We start from the raw sequence: 18,149 nt of genomic DNA, 5'->3' as shown, positions 1-18,149 counted from the left end.
TAGAACTGCTCCTTGTCCTACAGTCTGTATTAATCATGGTTTTCCTTTCTTTTTCTTTTTTAAAAGACTTATTTTTATTTTATGTATACAAGTGCTCTATTTGCATATACGGTTGCATGCCAGAAGAGGGCATCAGATCACATTATAGATGGTTGTGAGCCACCATGTGGTTGCTGGGAATTGAATGTAGGAGCTCTGGAAGAGCAGATAGTGCTCATAACCTCTGAGGCATCTCTTTAGCTCCTAATCACAGTTTTCTAAATGGAACAAAACTGCTACAAATGAATACGCATTTCCAAGGGGGCTATAAATTGGCTTACAGATATGGTCTGGGTAGTGGGTAGTCTGATGATAGCTGTGCCATACTGAGAGGCTGAGCATCTAGTGTGTCTTGTGCTCAGTACACAGGGTTGAATGTCTTGGCAGTCCCAATCTAGAGCTGAAGGCCTAGGGGCTTCCTGGAGAGCTGCTGGTTTTAAGTCTGTAGTAGAAGCCCAGAGAACCTGGCTCTAATATCAGTGAAGGAACGCACAGTAGCAGGATAGATGAACTTGCCAGCAAGAGTGAAGGCAAACAGACAAAAGCCATGTCCTTTTTGTCTGGGCTGCCACCAGAAGTTGCCGTTTACATTTATGATGGGTATTCCTGCTTCAAATAATCTGACCAAGCAAATCCTTTACAGGAGTGCCCATTAGCTTGTATTTTAGTTAATTCCAGATCTAGTCAAGTAGATAACCAAGATTAACCATCACATATACTGTTTCTTAAATTTTATATGTACAAGTGTTTTGCCTGGATGTGTAAATATGCCAGGTGCCCACAGGAGCCAAAAGAGGGCATGGGATCCTTTGGAACTGGAGTTCTTGATGGTTAGATCTTTGTAGTTACTGTGATGATTACAGTATTCTTCACACGTTACAATAATATAATTTTGGATCAGCCAGGCTAACTATATTTAATTAATTAAAAGTATTAAGGAAGACTTCTAGTTTCAAAATAAAATCCTCCTAAGTTTGCTTGATCTTCTTTTTCTGTAAACTCCTCCCAATTAAATATTAATTTCCCTGCTTTATTTAGGCATAACTCTAATACTAAAATAATTCATTTCTAGGTTTGGGTTGGTGCTGTTGGCTCAGGCCCTAAGGGTCGGAGTCTTTGTGCTACTTTCCAGCATACCGAAACATTTGAGTTCCAGGATGAAGTGGGAATGCTTCTGTTATCTGTGTGCCAGACTGTGAGCCAAGGTGTTTTGTGCTTTTTGCCATCTTACAAGGTAATATACTTTAATATATTTCTTAACCACTGAAAAATTCTAAAAAATGTCACGTGTTGTAAGATTATAGTAAATGTATTTTAAAGTTTTCCAGAGAGATAAAAGCAATTGTTTCTTGTTCTTTTTCTCCCCTTTTTTCTCTTCCTTTGCCTCTTAAAAAAAAAAAAAAAAAAAAGATATTGGATTACCATGATAAACTTCCTAGAGTGAGAAATGAGATTTTTATAAGAGGACTGTTTGTATGTGATTTTTATTCTTACAGCTAACTTGCTATTTTCATAGGTGAAGGAGAGGCGTATTCTTTTTCACTTTAGTAAGTGAATCTAAGCATCCTTTCCCCCCTTTACTCTGCTTCATGCATCTGGCCAGGAGTAACTGACATGCTTTCTCCTCCTCCCCACTTCTTCACTATGTTGGGGTCAGTCCCAGAGCTTTGTGCATGCTCGGTAAATGTCTTTCCCTAGAACTGCATCCCAGGCTTTCAGGTCAGGCTTTAAGTTTTTTGGTTGAACATGGATCTTTTGTCATCACCATATAGGTGGACCATGGTGGCTTAAGATCAACTCTTCTTCCACTGTCTGTATTTGGTTGAAAAGTGTACTATGTTTATATGTAAAGCAATCCCAGCATTCACAGAGATCCGCCTGCCTCTGCCTACTTACTTCAGTAAGGTATATGAGGGTGCCGTGTGAGAAAAAGACCATGTTATACATAAAAAGACCTTAAATCCTTTCCAGATCAACACATTGTAATGAAGCTTACAATGCACATTCTGTCATATCTGGGCTGGCATTTTACTATTTGAAAAAAAAATCTTCTTAAGATATAATTTGCAGCCGGGCAGTAGTGGTGCACACCTTGAATCCCAGCACTCTGGAGGTGGAGGCAGGTGGATCTCGTTGAGCTTGAGGCCAGCCTGGTCTACAGAGTGAGACCAGGTCAGCCAGGGCTTTGTTACACAGAGAAACCCTGTCTCCAAAAAAAAAAAAAAAACCCATAATAAATAAATAAATACATAAATAGAAAAAAACCCCAGCTGTTTCAGTATTAATAAATAATGAGAAAAATAGCTTTTTGCCATTATAACCTGTACATGTGAATATAGCACACACCGAACCTTAAAATGAATACTGAGACTTGGTTATACAAGTTGACATGCCTCATTTTCAGGTAGGTCAGTTTTGTAGTTTACACTCCAGCCGTCTCCCACTTCATGAAATGCAGTGTTTGGTACGGCACAAATAGGCAACAAACAGGTTTAATGAAGCAAAATGTGGGAAAGAATTGAGGTCATGGTATTAAAGATTTTTAAATGGCCAAATAAAATAGGATTCTGTTTTTTATTAGGGATTATAATATCCATTGATGACAGCTCTTCAGAATGTTATTAAATACTGATACTAAACACCATTCCATAACTATGACATAATTGGCACACCTAATAAGGCATTATTCTGCTCTTCTGTCTTGTGACTCGGAGTTGTAAATCACGTCTGAGAGCGCTGTGAACAGTGGCGGGGTCAACAGCTGGAACCCTGATACTGAGCAGTGGCGTCCCATGGGAGGAGCGGCGGAATCATCCCCTTTGCTGCACCATGCCTAGCTGCATCTTACTGCAGACAAGCTGGTGACATGGTTACTATGGCTTTTGTCTTAGCCATATTTAAAAGCACTCTATATTTGTAAGCAGTTTTTACTTATTCTTTTTTACAAGGTTGTTTGACTAACATTAACTGCTACTTTTATTATAAGTGTACTTTTTAATATACTTAAATATATATATTTCTTAACCACTGAAAAATTCTAAAAAAATGTCAGATGTTGTAAGATTATAGTAAATGTATTTTAAGGTTTTCCAGAGAGCTAAAACAGGAAGCAGAAGGGCCAAGAGAGAAATGATAGCTGTATGCTGTAGTTAAAAGCCATGCTTCCCACTTACTTTTAGGAAGGCCTTTTGCATTTTAGAGTTTAACAATTTAAATCCTAATTTCTGGGATACAGCATCTCAGAAGGATGCAGAGATGCTGGAACTTCTCGAGGTAAGTTGACATACATTATAAATACACTTCCCAAATAAATAAAAACCAAAGTTAAGCTTATAAATATTAAGACTCTATTACACTTGTAAACTTTACTTCTAAATACATTTTTCATGTCTTATAGTTGTATAGTTGAGCTAAAAAAAAAAAAGCTCACAATATGTGTAATTTTTTTGTGTGGGAAGCTAAATGCCATGCTAAAATTAATTAGTGCTTAGGCTTGTACAATTAGAATTCAGGAAGCTTTGAGATTTTGCTATCATAGTCATAGCAATTGCTTGTGTTTTAAACAGGGGTATTCCTTCTAAGAAATCATTCTGCTGGGAGAAAAAACTTAAACTAATTCTGCACCTTTGGTTTTTCGAGACAGAGTTTCTCTGTGTGTCCCTGGTTGTCCTGGAACTCACTGTAGACCAGGCTGGCCTCAAACTCAGAATTTGCCTGCTTTTCCCCCCTGAGGTTTCTTTTCTTTTCTTTCTTTTTTTTTGGGGGGGGGGAGGAGGGGCAATTAAAGATGTGCACCACCACGGCTCAGCTATTCCTGCACTCTTAACTATTTAGTTTTGATAGCTATTAGTTATTATTGTTGTTGTTTTATCAAAACCTTGAATCTTTGAAGATGTAGAAACCTCCTGATTACTTTCCCCTTGAAGTGTTCTTTATGTCATCAGTCTCCTGTTAACAATCTGAATGGAAGTGCCTGTCACAGGCTCATGTGCTGAGCCCATTTCCTAGTCAGTGGAACTATTTCCAGAGGTCTGGGGACTGGGAGGTAGGGCTGAGCTGGAGGAAGGGGGTCAGGCTGGGTCATGTGCACACGAGGCCACGCAACCTGTGGAACCATGAGCTGAAAGAAATCTTCCTCCTTTTACATTCTCTCGGCTATTTTAGTCATAGCTTCATAAAAATAACTAACATAGAAAAGTAGTGTCAGAGAACGAGGTTGGTGCTGGCACTGAATCCGATCATGTGAGCTTTTTGTTTGTTTTTAATTTAATGCCTATGAGTGCTTTATGTCTGGAGGCCAGAAGAGGGCACCAGATCCCATTATATCTATAATGGTTGCTGGGAACTGAACTCAGGACCTCTGGAAGAGCAGGTGGTGCTCTTAACCTCTGAGCCATCTCTCCAGCCCTGTGGGTGTTTTTATCTTCTAAAGTTGATCCGTAGAAGACATTTGGAAGCAACTCACCCAACAGTTCCGGAGGGAGCCTGCAAGAGCAGAGTGCCTAACAGAAGTCGAGGCGGGAAAGGCTGCAGGAGCTCTGTTCAGAGGAATTGGACTAGAAGCCTTTCAAATTGTGTTCAAGCATTTTTAAACTTTCCCCCCCCCTCCCCACATCCTGAGACTGTGTCTGATTGTGACAGTAATGGAGAAATTAATCTGGTAAAAGAGACTTCTGAATGGCTTTCAGGCTACTGCATTTTCATTTCTGGCATCTTTTACACAGGTTTACAGTGAGAAGTGGGAGTAAAAATATTTGAATGATACTTTTGGTCAGAAAAAGAGCACTTTTAAATTCATGAAAAGACAGCATGATTCTTGGTTTCCACTGTAAACCAGGTTAAAGGTTAGCTAGATTCCTGGGAGTAGAAATTCCAACTCATCTGAAAAACTTTCTCTTGAGAAGAAAGCATGCATGCTAAAGGACAGCCTAAGAGAATGTCTTCTCTGCTCAGCCCCCCCCCCCCCCCCCCCCCCCCCCCCCCGCTTCTCAGAGGCCACTGCTGTCACGGTCAAAGGGGGCAGCCAGCGCTTGATCTGGCAACAGACCTTGCCTTTGTTTGCTGATTTGATACTCATTTTGTAGGAATGCAAGAGTGATTCATTGTAAGAATCTGTATTGGCTCAGGATACCCCAAGACCAAGTTCTCAGAACAAAGGAGATTTATTTGCCCCAGAGGGACAAAGTGCAAGGAATAAGAGACAAAGACAGGAGATAGAGGACAAGAGAGGAGGGCAGAGGTATATGTCCCTCATGGCCCATAGGCAAATGGCAGTTTATAAAGATAAAGGGGGAAACCCATGGTAGGATGAGGAGTTTAATTTAAATTGGGCATGCTAATTAGGTGAGCCAAAGGGGACTTTGGTTTGCTGGACTTCAATACTTTGATTGCTGGACCTTGGTAGTCAGCCTCAGGAGGGGGAAGTGGCCAAATAACGGGATAGACCTTGCTGGCTGGCTTTAGGAGTGTAAGCTAGTGGTTTTTAGCAGGGCAGGGGGCATGGGAGAAGGGCAAGGCCTGCCAGAGCCGTGCTTGCCATGTTCAGGCGAGCTAGAGTCCCTTTGGTTTTGAAGGCGTCTATACTTGTTTTTGTTTTTCTTGTGGTGCTGGTAATTGATCCCAGGACTTGTGGCAGGCAAGTGTCCACGGAGGCTCCACTACATCCTTTGAGACAGGTTTTTGTCCAAGTTGGCCTCGAGCTTGTGATCCTTTTGCCTTTGCCTCTCAGATGCTGGGTTGCCGGCGTGAGCCACCACATTTGGCCTCTTCTACTCACCTGTCTTTCAAAATGAGCCCTGGAAAGCAAGGCAAATGTGAATAGAGTAGGATCCCTTCCTTAAGCAACCTCTGAGAAGGAGATATGTGTAGGTTAGAGTGTGAAATCTAAGTAGTGGAAATCCAGGGTGTTAGGGGATTCAAAGAACAAAAGTATTTGCCAAAGATAGCCAGTCATGTGGGTGGGTGTAACCTAGGCTGTGGGGCTGGAGTTGCCTAAAGCCTTTGGAGCAGACATAATGCCATGTGTCCCAGGTACAGGACATGGAACTCCAGATTTTAATGTTTGCCTTGCTAGGTTTCACAGTCCTCTTTGAGTTACGTCCATCCTTCCTATGCCCAAATTCCTTCCATTTGTAGTATGAATTTTAACCCAGGGTTATGTATGTTGATGGTATAGAACTTGGCTTTAAACTTTGCATAGACACTTGTAGCTAAGAGTTTGCCCTGACTCTCAGGGGAAATTGAATTTGAAATTTTGAACAATGTTGGAACTGTTAAGAGTCTGCAGTTCCTTAGGGATGAACTAATTGCATTTTGCATTATGACATGGCCAGGAGCCTTTGAGGAATAGGACTGGAATGTTATGATCCTGAAGTAAAATTCCCCCAAAGGCATGTGTCTTGGACACTTGGACTCCAGTTGGTTTTGAAACATTAGTAGGCGTGGCCTCATAGGTTCCTCTCTCCCTGGCTCTGCTTCCTTTCAGCTCTCAGGCCATGCATTCTTATTGACCTGATGTTCTGCCCAAGTGCATGAGACCAAGCGGGCATGGATTAAACCTTCTAAAACTATAAACTGTAACCCAACATAATTCCTTCTTTCTTTCTTTCTTTTTTAAACTGTCCCCTTGGCCATTTTGATCACAGCTGCACAAAGTAACTAGTGGAATCTTCTTTTAAAACATTCTTTGACAGTGTAACTCCCAACCATATAATTTGCTCGTTTAAAGCATAGAGCTCTGTGCTGGAGAGATAGCTTAGTGGTTAAGAGTGCTTGCTATTTTGAAAGACCTGGGTTCTGTTCCCATCACCTATATCAGAAGAATACAGTGCTCTCTGGTCTCTTGCCTGCATGTGGTGCACATAACTCATGCAGGCACAAACACGTAAGCATAAAAATAAAAATTTGAGGCTGGAAATATGTCTCAGCGATGAAGAGCACCTGTTGCTCCCGCAGAGGACCTGTGTCCAGCGTCCAGCACCCACATGGTAGCTCACAACATTTGTAACTCTGTTCCAGTGCCTTCTTTGTTTTCCGTGAACACCAGGCACTCACTTGGTTCATAGATGTACATTCAGGGAAGACACTCCTACACATAAAATAAATCTGAAAAATAAAGTGTAGGACTCAACAACTACTAATATGTTCACAAAATTATGAACTATCACTACTGTCTAATCACAAAATATCTTTTCTCACTACAAAAAAAAAAAACCCATTACAATCATTAGCAGTTCTAGTTCCACCGTCTACCCCCTGTAAATGTTCTCCTATTTTCTGCTTTCCTAGACTTACCTTCTTTTATGTTTTCATATAGATGTAAGTATATAGCATGCGGCCGAATGTGTTTCAATCTTAGCATGTGTGCAGAGTTCTTTGTGGTAGAATGTCAGTGTGTTTTTAATGGCCAACTTCTTAAGGACTGTGGCTGTAGCATAGCAGAGCACTTGGCCTAGTTTCAGTGTATTTGTATTTTGAATGTTAACAACATATAGCTGGAATTTTTTAAACTCCAGTTCTCCTAGTCTGTGTTTTACATAAGCATTTATTCAGTTTATGTGCACTGTAATAACTAATCGGGCATTGATAGTGGATACCATTTGCTACTTGTTTTCTATGTGTCTAGTGGTTTGTTGTTGTTTTTTTTTTTCCCCTTCTGTTTTTCCATTATGGCTTTTTGTGCTAACTAGGTACTTTCTAGTGTGCGAGTAAACTTTTCTTACTTTTATTTATTTATTTATTTTTGGTTGGTTGTTTTTGAGACAGGGTTTCTCTGTGTAGCCTTGGCTGTTCTGGAGCTTGCTATGTAGACCGGGCTGGCCATGAACTCAGAGATCCACCTGCTACTGCCTCTTCCAAATGCTGGGATTAAAGGCGTGCACCACCACCTTCCAGCTAATGTCTGTCTGTCTGTCTCCCCCCTCAATTTTTTTTTAAGTTTAGGTTAAAACAATTTTTTTTAACATATACATTGATATAGAGGTGTCAGATCCCTTGGACCTGGAGTTACAGACAGTTGTGAGGTGCCATGTGGGTGCTGGGAATTGAACCCATGTCCTTTGGAAGAGCAGTTGCTGCTCTTAATCACTGAGTCATCTCTCCAGTTCCCCGCCTTAAATTTTAATGATACATTTTGTATTGATACTAATTTATTTTCAGTAATATGCAAAGGCTTTGATTCTGCTAGCTGTGTTCTGTCCCACTCTTTATATTACTGTTACAGAAATCAGGAGGAAGAGTCACAGACACTAAATTAATTTTCATGACTTTTACAATTTCTATGCCTGTGCTTTTAAATTCTTTTGGGTTTTGTTTGTCTGTTTTTGAGATAGGTCTTATTATGTAGCTCTGGCAGGCCCGGAGTTTGCAACATAGACCAGGCTGACCTCAAATTCTTAGAGATCCACCTGCCTCTGCCTCCTGAGTGCTAGGATTAAAGGTGTGTGCCACCATGCCTAGCTGCTTTTTAATTCTTAATGTGGACTAGAAATACTCCATAAGATTTCTTGATGCAGGGTCTCTCAAGTGCTGTACATTCCCAGTGAGCTACTTCCCCAGTCCTAAAATGGATTCTTGGAGCCCTTCTGTGGCTGTCCTCCGTGGCTGTCACACTGGAGCCCTTCTGTGGCTGTCCTCCGTGGCTGTCACACTGGAGCCCTTCTGTGGCTGTCCTCCGTGGCTGTCACACTGGAGCCCTTCTGTGGCTGTCCTCCGTGGCTGTCACACTGTAGCCCTTCTGTGGCTGTCACACTGGAGCCCTTCTGTGGCTGTCCTCCGTGGCTGTCACACTGGAGTCCTTCTGTGGCTGTCCTCCGTGGCTGTCACACTGGAGTCCTCCTGTGGCTGTCCTCCATGGCTGTCACACTGGAGTCCTTCTGTGGCTGTCCTCCATGGCTGTCACACTGGAGCCCCATTGCAGTGGCTGGTAGGGGGCATGGGGCTTGGGAAGATATGACCTTTGTCATATCATCTTTTAGTTGTGTGGTATTCCCGTGCTGTGACCTTCCAGGTGTTCCACAGTTCTTCACTGAACTCATTAGATGAGACAGGAAGTCTGGTGGGAGCTGGGTTTTAGGCAATTTTCCCTCCCTTGTGCTGGGTGAAGCTCTTATAAAGTCTTTCTTAGTAGCAACTGCCCTTAGTTATGGGGGATGCTTTGAGCCTTTTTCAAAATGGTTACTTTCCCCCATTCTTGCCAGGAACAAGGAGGTTTTTCTTGGCTCTTTATTGTCAGATCTGCGGGGTTCCTGGAAGTAACAGCTTCAGAAGTGTGAGAGCCTGCTCAGACTCCAGCCCTCGACTTTCTTGCTTTCAGTCTACATTCACCTCCAGCAGGTTTTCAGAATCATCTTTGTAGCTTATTGCTCCTACTGACCATGGCTTAGCGGTAATTCTGTTTGTGCCTTTTACTTCGTTTCCGGATGGCAGTTAGCTCTGTGACCTTAGTTCTCAGTTGAGTTCCACAAGAATTAGGGATTTTTAATTTGCTTAGCTTTTTTCTTATTGTAAGGCAGGCAATGATGACTTCTGAGCTTTTTATATATTGGAGCTGAATTTGTATATCCTAAAATTTTTGTTTGTTTGTTTTTTTGTTTTTTCCAGACAGGGTTTCTCTGTGTAGCCTTGACTGTCCTGGACTTGCTTTGTAGAACAGGCTGTCCGTGAACTCACAGCAATCCCCCTGCCTCTGCCTCCCGAGTGCTGGGATTAAGGGCGTGTGCCACCACGGCCTGACATATATCTTAATTTTATCTTTGGGGAAAATACATTTTTTTCAGCTGAGTTTCATAATGTTTATATAGTTTACTTGAACATTCAGACAAGTACACTTCCTCCGGCACATAGCACAGTGACTAGATTTACCAAATGTACTGTCCTTCTGGTGGAGTTTAACACTGAACTGCAACAGGCAAGAGAGTCTGTATTAGGATTTCCTTCAGAGCAATATTAGGGACCGGGATTGAAATATAAAAAGGGGGATTGTATTGATTTTGTTATTTCATAGTAAACTACCACTAACTTAGTACTTTAAAACGATGTCCATTATCTCTCTGGGACAGGCGTCTGGGGCATGGCACAGCTGCTTTCGGCTTAGTGTATCAAAAGTCCATGTGTCAGAGGTCAACTGGGGCTGGAGTCGCGTGAGAGGTTTGATTGGGTACAGTCAACTTCGAAGAGGCCTCACTATTTCGGCAGAATGTATCCCGTAGCTTTAGAGCTTCAGTAGACCCCTGCAGGGGTGGGTGGCAGGGTCTTAGGGGCTGTTTTACAGCGCACTTCTCCCTGTCCAAGGCTTTCTCATCTCTGTGGTCCTGCTGGAGCCACCACAGCCCTCAGGTTCCAGGCTGCCACCCCCACAACAGGCCCAACTCTTTCTTACAACATCTGGAGTCAGAGATAGTTTACAACTACAACCTAAAATTCCCTGCAGTTCATACCGTTGATCCATATGTCTTAATTCCATGTGCTAATATTTATTCTGTTCTAAGAACTTTCATTATTTTCATTGGATTTCTTTGAAATACCAAACTATTTACACTGAGAACTGTGCTTTCACTACTCTCTGAAATATCTGATTTTATGTCTTTCTTTTCTTTTCTTTTCTTTTTTTTGAAATAATTATTGGGTGCTGCTGAGTGTGGTGTTGCACGCCTTTAATCCCAGCATTTAGGAGGCAGAGGCAGGTGGAGTTTCTGAGTTTGAGGCCAGTGTGGCCTACATACCAAACTCCAGGACAGCCAGGACTATGTAGAGAAACTCTGTCTTGAGAAAAAAACAAAACAAAACAAAAGATTCAAACACGAGCCAGTTACTATCTCCTGACAGTCCTGTCTTGTTGCATTATGGAATAGTTGCCTGTGTCCATACAGTCCCTGGTACACGCGGTGGGGACATGTTAGTCAGGGTTCTATTGTCATGATCGATGCCTAAGAGAAACTATTTACGAGACAGTAAGGCTTATTTGTGCTTGTGGTTACAGAGGATTCAGTTCACACTGGCCATTGGCATTGTTGGGGGGCCACTGGGAGCATAGAAACAAAACCAGTCACTGCAGAGGAAAGCTGTGAGCCAGGAAGCGGAGAGGAAATGTTAGGATTGTCATGGCTGCCTTCCTCCTTGGTACAGCCCACGTTTCGGATGCGTTATGACTGTAAATACCCTCAGACTTGCCCAAAAGTACATTTTACTAACCAAGCATCCTGGAGGCCTCTGGGGGAGGAGGGAAGATATCATTCTAGACTGAGACAGCATCAGCAAAGTACAGGAAATGTCTTTAATTTTTGAGAATTATTTATTTTTGGGTGTTTGTGTGCATACACATATACATGATATGCATGTAAGGGTACATGGGCCGCAGCACACCCATGGAGGCCAAAAGATAACTTTATGGAGTCTGTTCTCGTCTTCCATCCCTACATGGGTTCTGGAGATCAGCCTCAGGCTACCAGCCTTGTGCGACAAGAGTCTTCTTCACCTGCTCAGCATCTCTCCAGCCCACGGAATTTGTTTGTTTTTCAAGACAGGGTCTGTCTCTCTCTGTAGCCCTGGCTGTCCCAGAACCCACTCTATAGAGATCCGCCTGCCTCTTCCTCCCGTGTGCTGGGATTAAAGGCGTGTGCCACCACCACCAGGGACCCAGAAACATTTTTATAGTAATGGCTTTACTTGGCTTGTGTGAAAAGAAGATGAGAATACTGAAAGGAGATTGCAGGTTTTTATAAAAGAAATGTAGAATGATGTCCAAAGCTTTCGAAACAGGTATTTCAGTGTGAGCCATTCTTCCTGTATTCTGAGCGGCGTTACTTGTGTAAGGGTTAAGTAAGCATGCTAGTCTAAACCTCTCCCTGCACATTTCCTTTAGAGCCTACAGAAGTTACTAGAAATTGCAGGTTTTGTGAAGAATGCCATTTTCCCCCAAGATAAATTTGCTTTGACACTATTGTTTAACTTGGTAGCCCCACTGCCTTACAGCTCACTGCAAGATCATTTTTATGGGTTGAGTGGGTTGAAAGTTTTAAACTCTTTATAGATGGAAAGATTCCATTGAATAATTTTGAAAAGAAATTCTCTAGTGCCAAAAGAAGCTTGGATCTTTTCTCTCTGTTACAGACTTTGATGTTCTTTTACATTTTTATGACTAAGTTGCATGACCCATTTTCCATGAAGAACATCCTTCATTCACCACTGAATGTCAGATAAATAATAAAATGCAGTTTTTCTGTTCAGAGTTCTTATAAGTATTATTTAGCATTAAGTTTTTATGTGGAGAAATTTGAAATGCTACTAGTTTGATGTTTGCCATTTTTAAGCTAATTTAAAGGAGAAACTAAATCACTGTATCCAAGTTTTAATATTCTTATTTAGACGTTTGAAATTTCTGTAGTTAGAACTCTACTTCTTATGTGTTAAGTGGAAGAAATCTTTACGGTTGTGGTATGGTGGTTGAACAATTAGAGATTAAGTGTATATAGTTGTGGAATTTATCTGCTATCTAACCATGGGCATTTGCACACTTGTTCTTTCCTGTGGTCACTGGAAAATGGTTGGCGAACACATGCCACATTTTGGTAAATAATTCAAATAGCTTGGTTAAGGGGTGGCCTCAGGGCTTCAAAGGTTGAGCCTTTGTTCCTGGCACTTCTCCACGCTGCTGGGAACCTCACTGAAACGTTATGGTACCCACCTACTGAAGCTCTAGTTGTACGCCCTGTCCCCAGCCTGGGTTCTGACCTTGCTCTAGACCCAGACTTTCAACTAAGACTTTGAAGCAGGAACCCGGCCCTGGGTCCCTATGACCTTCACCTCCCATCCCTGGCTCCCTTCTCTGAGGGTTGTCTGTCCCCTCTGGGTCTTTGTTATAGATGACTTCCAATTGTTTGCTTGACTTCTTTCCTTCCTCTTTCCCCGTTCTCTTTCTCAAATTCTTTTTCTTTTTCCCTCATTTGAAAAAATTTCCTCTTGTTTTCTTTCCTTTCTCTACCCTCCATCTTTTCTCTTTTTTATTTTGCTGCTATTGGTTATTTATTTTGATTATTAAGCTCTTAATGGATATTACTTTTTCCTTCCAAATCTCTTCAGTCAGTAAAAAGTTTCTTTATTGTTTCCTTCCTTCCACTTTTATAGACCATTGTTAGCGTATGGAAACAGCACAGCTGTTTTCCTCTCATCGTGTGTATGGGACAGAGCCCAAGACTGCACATGTTAGGCAGCCAGCCTCTGCCTCTGCCTCACTTGCAGCCCTATGCTACGGATTTCTGCCAGTTGATTTTTGTATCCTGCGACATTTTTTTTTTTTTTTCTTTTTAGGGTTTTGTTTTGTTGGTGGTATTAGAGTTTTCTGTGTATGTTTATGTTCCTACCAAGTAACTTGAGTTCTTCCTTTGAAGAGTATGTCTTTGGATGTCCTTTGTTTCTTTCTCCTGACTAAATGCTCTGACAAGGACTACCAGTACAGTGCTGGATAAATGCAACAAGAATGGAAGCCTCGTGTTGTTCCAGATGGTACCAGAAGGCTTTCAGTTTTCTATCATGTATACTAGCTGTGGTTTTACCATATATGTCCTTTACTGTGCTGTGATAAATTCCTTCCCCATGGCTATTTTGACAAGAACTTGTATCTTGAAAGGGTGTTGAATTGTTCAGATGTTTTTTCCTTATCTAATGGTCATGTGATTTTTGTCAAGGAGTTTGCTTCTGTTTATTAGTGATAGTCACATGCGCTTTTCTTTTAATGTATTTGGCTTTGGTAGCAAGGTAGTGCTGTTCTGTTCAGAGTCTAGAAGGATTCACTCGTTCTTTTTTGAAGGACTAGCATTAGTTCACTTTTAAATATTGGTTGCAATTCAGCAATGAAGCCAGTGAACATCCTGGGCTTTCCTTTTGATAGGACTTTTGTTTTGTTTTGTTTTTCGAGACAGGGTTTCTCTGTGTACCCTTGGCTGTCCTGGACTCACTTTGTAGACCAGGCTGGCCTCGAACTCACAGCGATCCACCTGCCTCTGCCTCCCAAGTGCTGGGATTACAGGTGTGCTCCACCACGCCTGGCTGGTAGGACTTTTTTTTTTTTTTTTTAACCTAATCAGTTTTTTTATTAGCTATAAATCTGTCTGTTCAGATTTTTTCATATCTTCATAATTCAGTGTTAATGTATTGAATGTGTAGGAATTTATCCCTTCTAGGCATGTAACTGTTGACAATAATCTCTCATAACCCTTTGTTTTCTGTGCTCTCAGAAATATGCCATCAGTTTATTTCTGGTTTTAAGTATTCTCTCTTTCTGAATTAATCGATCTAAGGTTTTATTTTTGTTTATCGGCATCTTGATTCTTGTTCTGTTGATTTTTTTCGTAGTTTCTACTATTTCATTTGTGTTTATTTTTTATAAGAACCATCCACTCTAATTTATTACAACAATTTTAGTTCACATATAATCTAAGGAGAAGCATTCTAAAATCATTTACATCCTGATCTTTATTATTTCTTTCTGCTAACCTTGTACTTAAATACATGTAATATATGTATATATATATATATATAATATATGCTCCTAAATGCAGTGTTTAGTTATTTATTTTACTCACTTCCTCCTTTTCCTCCCTTTTATAGTAGTGCTGTGTTAGAAGCCCAGGGCCTATGACTTGAACTACAGTCCTTCATATGTGTGTGTGTGTCTGTATGTATGTATGTATGTTGTAGGATATTTGATCCCACTGTAAACCCTGAGGTTGTAAAGTGTAAAAAAATAACCTGTCTCTTGTTTGGTGTGGTTGAATCCTAAGACACCTTTAGTCCAAGATCTTTCTGTTTATTGTAAACAGGTGATTAAGGTGTGGTTCAGCTAGCCTAGCACACACTTTTAATCCAAGAGCTTCTGTACACAGTTAATTCTACACCCTAGGTCAAGAGGCAGAGCAAGACACCAGCTGATAGGGATTAAAGAGCAGGAGGGACTTTGAGTTGAAGAGTATTTAAGACAGCATGGATAAGAAGAAGGGGGCTTTTAAGCTTTTGAGCGTTGAGCTAGCAAGCTTTGGGCTTTGAGCTAGCAAGCCTTTGGCCTTGTGTTTTCAGCCTTTTCCTCCTGGGCTGTCAGCTGAGCTAGTGAGCTTTTTGGGCTTTTTCCTTCTGAGCTGAGTGGGAAGGTCAGCTGGGTGCTTTCTCTGCCTCTCTCAGCTCGCAGGTTTTCACCCCAGCATCTGGCTCCTGAGTCTTTATTGGTAAAATCGAATGATTGGGATTTTCATTTTTATAAAAGAACATATGTATATGTTGAAGTCAGAGGACGGCTTTGGTGCCGTTCTCCTTATGTGGTATTCTTACTTTTTGAGACAGGGTCTCTCACCGGACCTGGAGGTCATAGTTTAGGTCAGGGTGGCTGGCTTCTCTAGCACTGGGATGACAAGCAGACGTCACCATGCGTGGCTTTTATGTGGATTCTGGAAATCAAACTCCAGGCCTTACCTTTGGCAAGCACTTTATGGAATAAGTCATCTTCTAAACCCTGACATCCAACCTTTTATTTGCCTTTCCTTTCCTTTCTTTCTTTCTTTCTTTCTTTTTTTTTTTTTTAGGCATTTATTGCTATAAATTTGTCCTTAAGATTTTTTCTGTGTCCCATAAGTTTTAGTTTGCTACATTTTTATTTTCGTTTGCCTATTTTTTAAGTTTTCTCTTAGTTTTTTTTTTTTAATTGACTCATGGGTTGTCCAGTAACAATCTTAATAGTCTGGTATCGGTAAATTTTCTAAAACTTGCCCTATTCCAAGTTTCATATCACTGTGGCTGGAAGAGATCCTTCTTCATTTGACTCCATTCCTCTCCAATTGGCTAACATTTGTTTTCTACCCCGATGTAATTTATACTAGAGACTATTCTGTGCAAGTTTGAGAATAGTGTATATTGTTGTTATTAGATAGAATATTGTTTATCTATTGTACTATTGGTCTTAAGTATTGTGCAAACCTAGTATTTATTAATTTTTTTCTGTCTGGATGATCTCTAATTGTGGGAGTGTTAAGTCCCCTCGTGAAATTGTATTGTGTACTGTCTCTGCTTCAAATCTTTAACTATTATATATACATATATATACACACATACATACATACATGCATACACACGTACATGTGTACATACATATTTAATTTTTGAGGCCATGTCCCACATTGGCTGGCCTCTAATTTACAATAAATTATAGTATAGTCAAGGGTAACAGTGTACATATGGTCCTCCTGCCTCTGTCATCCAGGCAGTAGGATTACAGGCATGTACCATCTTGCCTAATTTATCCAGGACTGGTGATTGAACCCACAGCATTGTACATGGTAAGGGAGCACTCTAAAACTGAGCTACACCCCTAGATACTTACTTTTCATTTTTACGTATCTAATTTTGGATAGATACACATACATACACACACATTAATCTGTCTATTCTTATAATGTTTTTAAATTTTATTTCTGAAATTATATTACAATTACGTCACTTCTCTGTCTTCCCTTCAAACCGTCCTACGCTCCCCCCTTTGCTGTCTTTCAAATCCATGGTGTCTCTTTTCATTAACCATCGATATGTGCGTGTATATGTATATCTCTGTGTATCACCTACACAGTCTGTATATTGTTAACTGTATGTGTGTTTTCAGAGCTGACCATTTGGATAACCAGTTAGTGTGCTCTTCCTCGAGAAAGAATATTTCTCCCGCTCTCAGCATTCCTTAGTTCTGGTAGTCTTTTGTGTAGGGTTGGGGCCTTGTAGTCATCCTCTGTTCACTTAAGTTTGTCATTTGTCGTCCTTGTTAGCTCATGCTGAAGCATCATGTTGGTGAGACTTTACAGGTGTAGTTTCTGACATTCCTAGGAGACAGAAATCTCACGGCAAGCTCCCTGATCATCTGGCTCTTTACCACCCCCTCTTCTGAAATCTTCCCTGAGCCTTAGGTACAGAAGTTGTTTTGTGTATGCGCCCATTGAAAATGCTCCATGGGGGAAAAAGTGCTCCACGGCGCTGCATTTTGATTGGTTGTGGTTTTCTGTGGTGTGTGTGTGTGTGTGTGTGTGTGTGTGTGTGTGTGTGTGTGTACACGCACGCCTACATTGGCTTACCCAGAGGCGCTCAGAGAAACCAGACTCTCCCTCTATCAATTGGCAGTAGTTCCTCAGCTAAGGGTGGGGCTTTATGTCCAAGTCTGGCTATGCTGGAATTGGTCTGGGTTGAGTTGACATGCAGCGTGTGCATGCTGTTACAATCACTGTGAGTTCAGAAGTGTAGCTGCCCTGTCGTGTGGAGGATACCGTCTCCTTGTATTCATTCCCTACCTCTGGAGCTTACATTCTGTCGGCCCCTCTTCTGAAATGATCCCTGAGCCTTGGAGAAGGGAATCTTTACATGCCTTCATTATTTTCTATGTCCTTTAAGAGGTGGTCTCTTCTAGGCAGCACATAGTTAGGGTCGCCCTCCACCCCCCCCCCCCCCACAGAGCTTTCGACTCACAGAGAGCTGCCTGTCTCTAGCTGCTGAATTCTGGAATTAAACACATGGCACCGACATACCGAGCCCTGGGTCATACTTTTTATGCACTTATTCTGTGACTTTTTGCTCTAGTTGAGTTCACTTAACTATTCAAGATAACTATTAGTATTTGTGTTAGCTTTCTATCACTGTGATGAAAAACTTGAGAGAAATTATTTTAAAAGAGGAATAGCTCATGCTTTCAGAGGCTTTCATCTGTGGTCATTTTGCCAGATCGCTCTTTGGCCCGTGGCAAGGCCTCATAGCAGAAGCACTTGATAGAAAGATGCTCACTTCGGGGCCGAATCTAGGAAGCAAAGACAAGGAAAGAAGGGCTCAGGGTCCACACGTTCCTCTGGGTCGTAACAGGAGTGGCCTACTTCCTTCAGCTAGGCCTCACTGCCCTACATGCTGCCAGCCCATCCTTCGACACGTGAGCCTCTGTAAGTTCTAGTAGCTTAGAACCTGCTGCGCTTTGGTTTGTTCTGGTTATTTTGCAGAAACTCTGTCACTTCTCTTGGTCGTGTCTTCTATGGTGTGTGATTTTCTTTATTTGTGCCATGCTTTGAATGCTCCCTCACCTATTTTGTTGTTGTTGTTTTCAA

At 41.4% G+C, this 18,149-nt stretch overlaps 1 protein-coding gene across 1 annotated transcript in view; it reads left to right on the top strand.

Annotated features, from left to right (window-relative positions):
- Positions 1-18,149, top strand: part of Brip1 (BRCA1 interacting helicase 1) — a 124,083-nt gene that overhangs the window by 59,651 nt on the left and 46,283 nt on the right. Inside the window, exon 13 of the mRNA XM_051158202.1 lies at positions 1,112-1,273. Within this exon, the coding sequence (XP_051014159.1) occupies positions 1,112-1,273 (162 nt within the window). The remainder of the gene's footprint in view (positions 1-1,111; positions 1,274-18,149) is intronic.

Source organism: Acomys russatus, chromosome 16 (assembly GCF_903995435.1).
Source record: "Acomys russatus chromosome 16, mAcoRus1.1, whole genome shotgun sequence".
NCBI classification, from domain to species: domain Eukaryota; kingdom Metazoa; phylum Chordata; class Mammalia; order Rodentia; family Muridae; genus Acomys; species Acomys russatus.
This window is presented reverse-complemented; position numbering and strand designations above follow the sequence as displayed.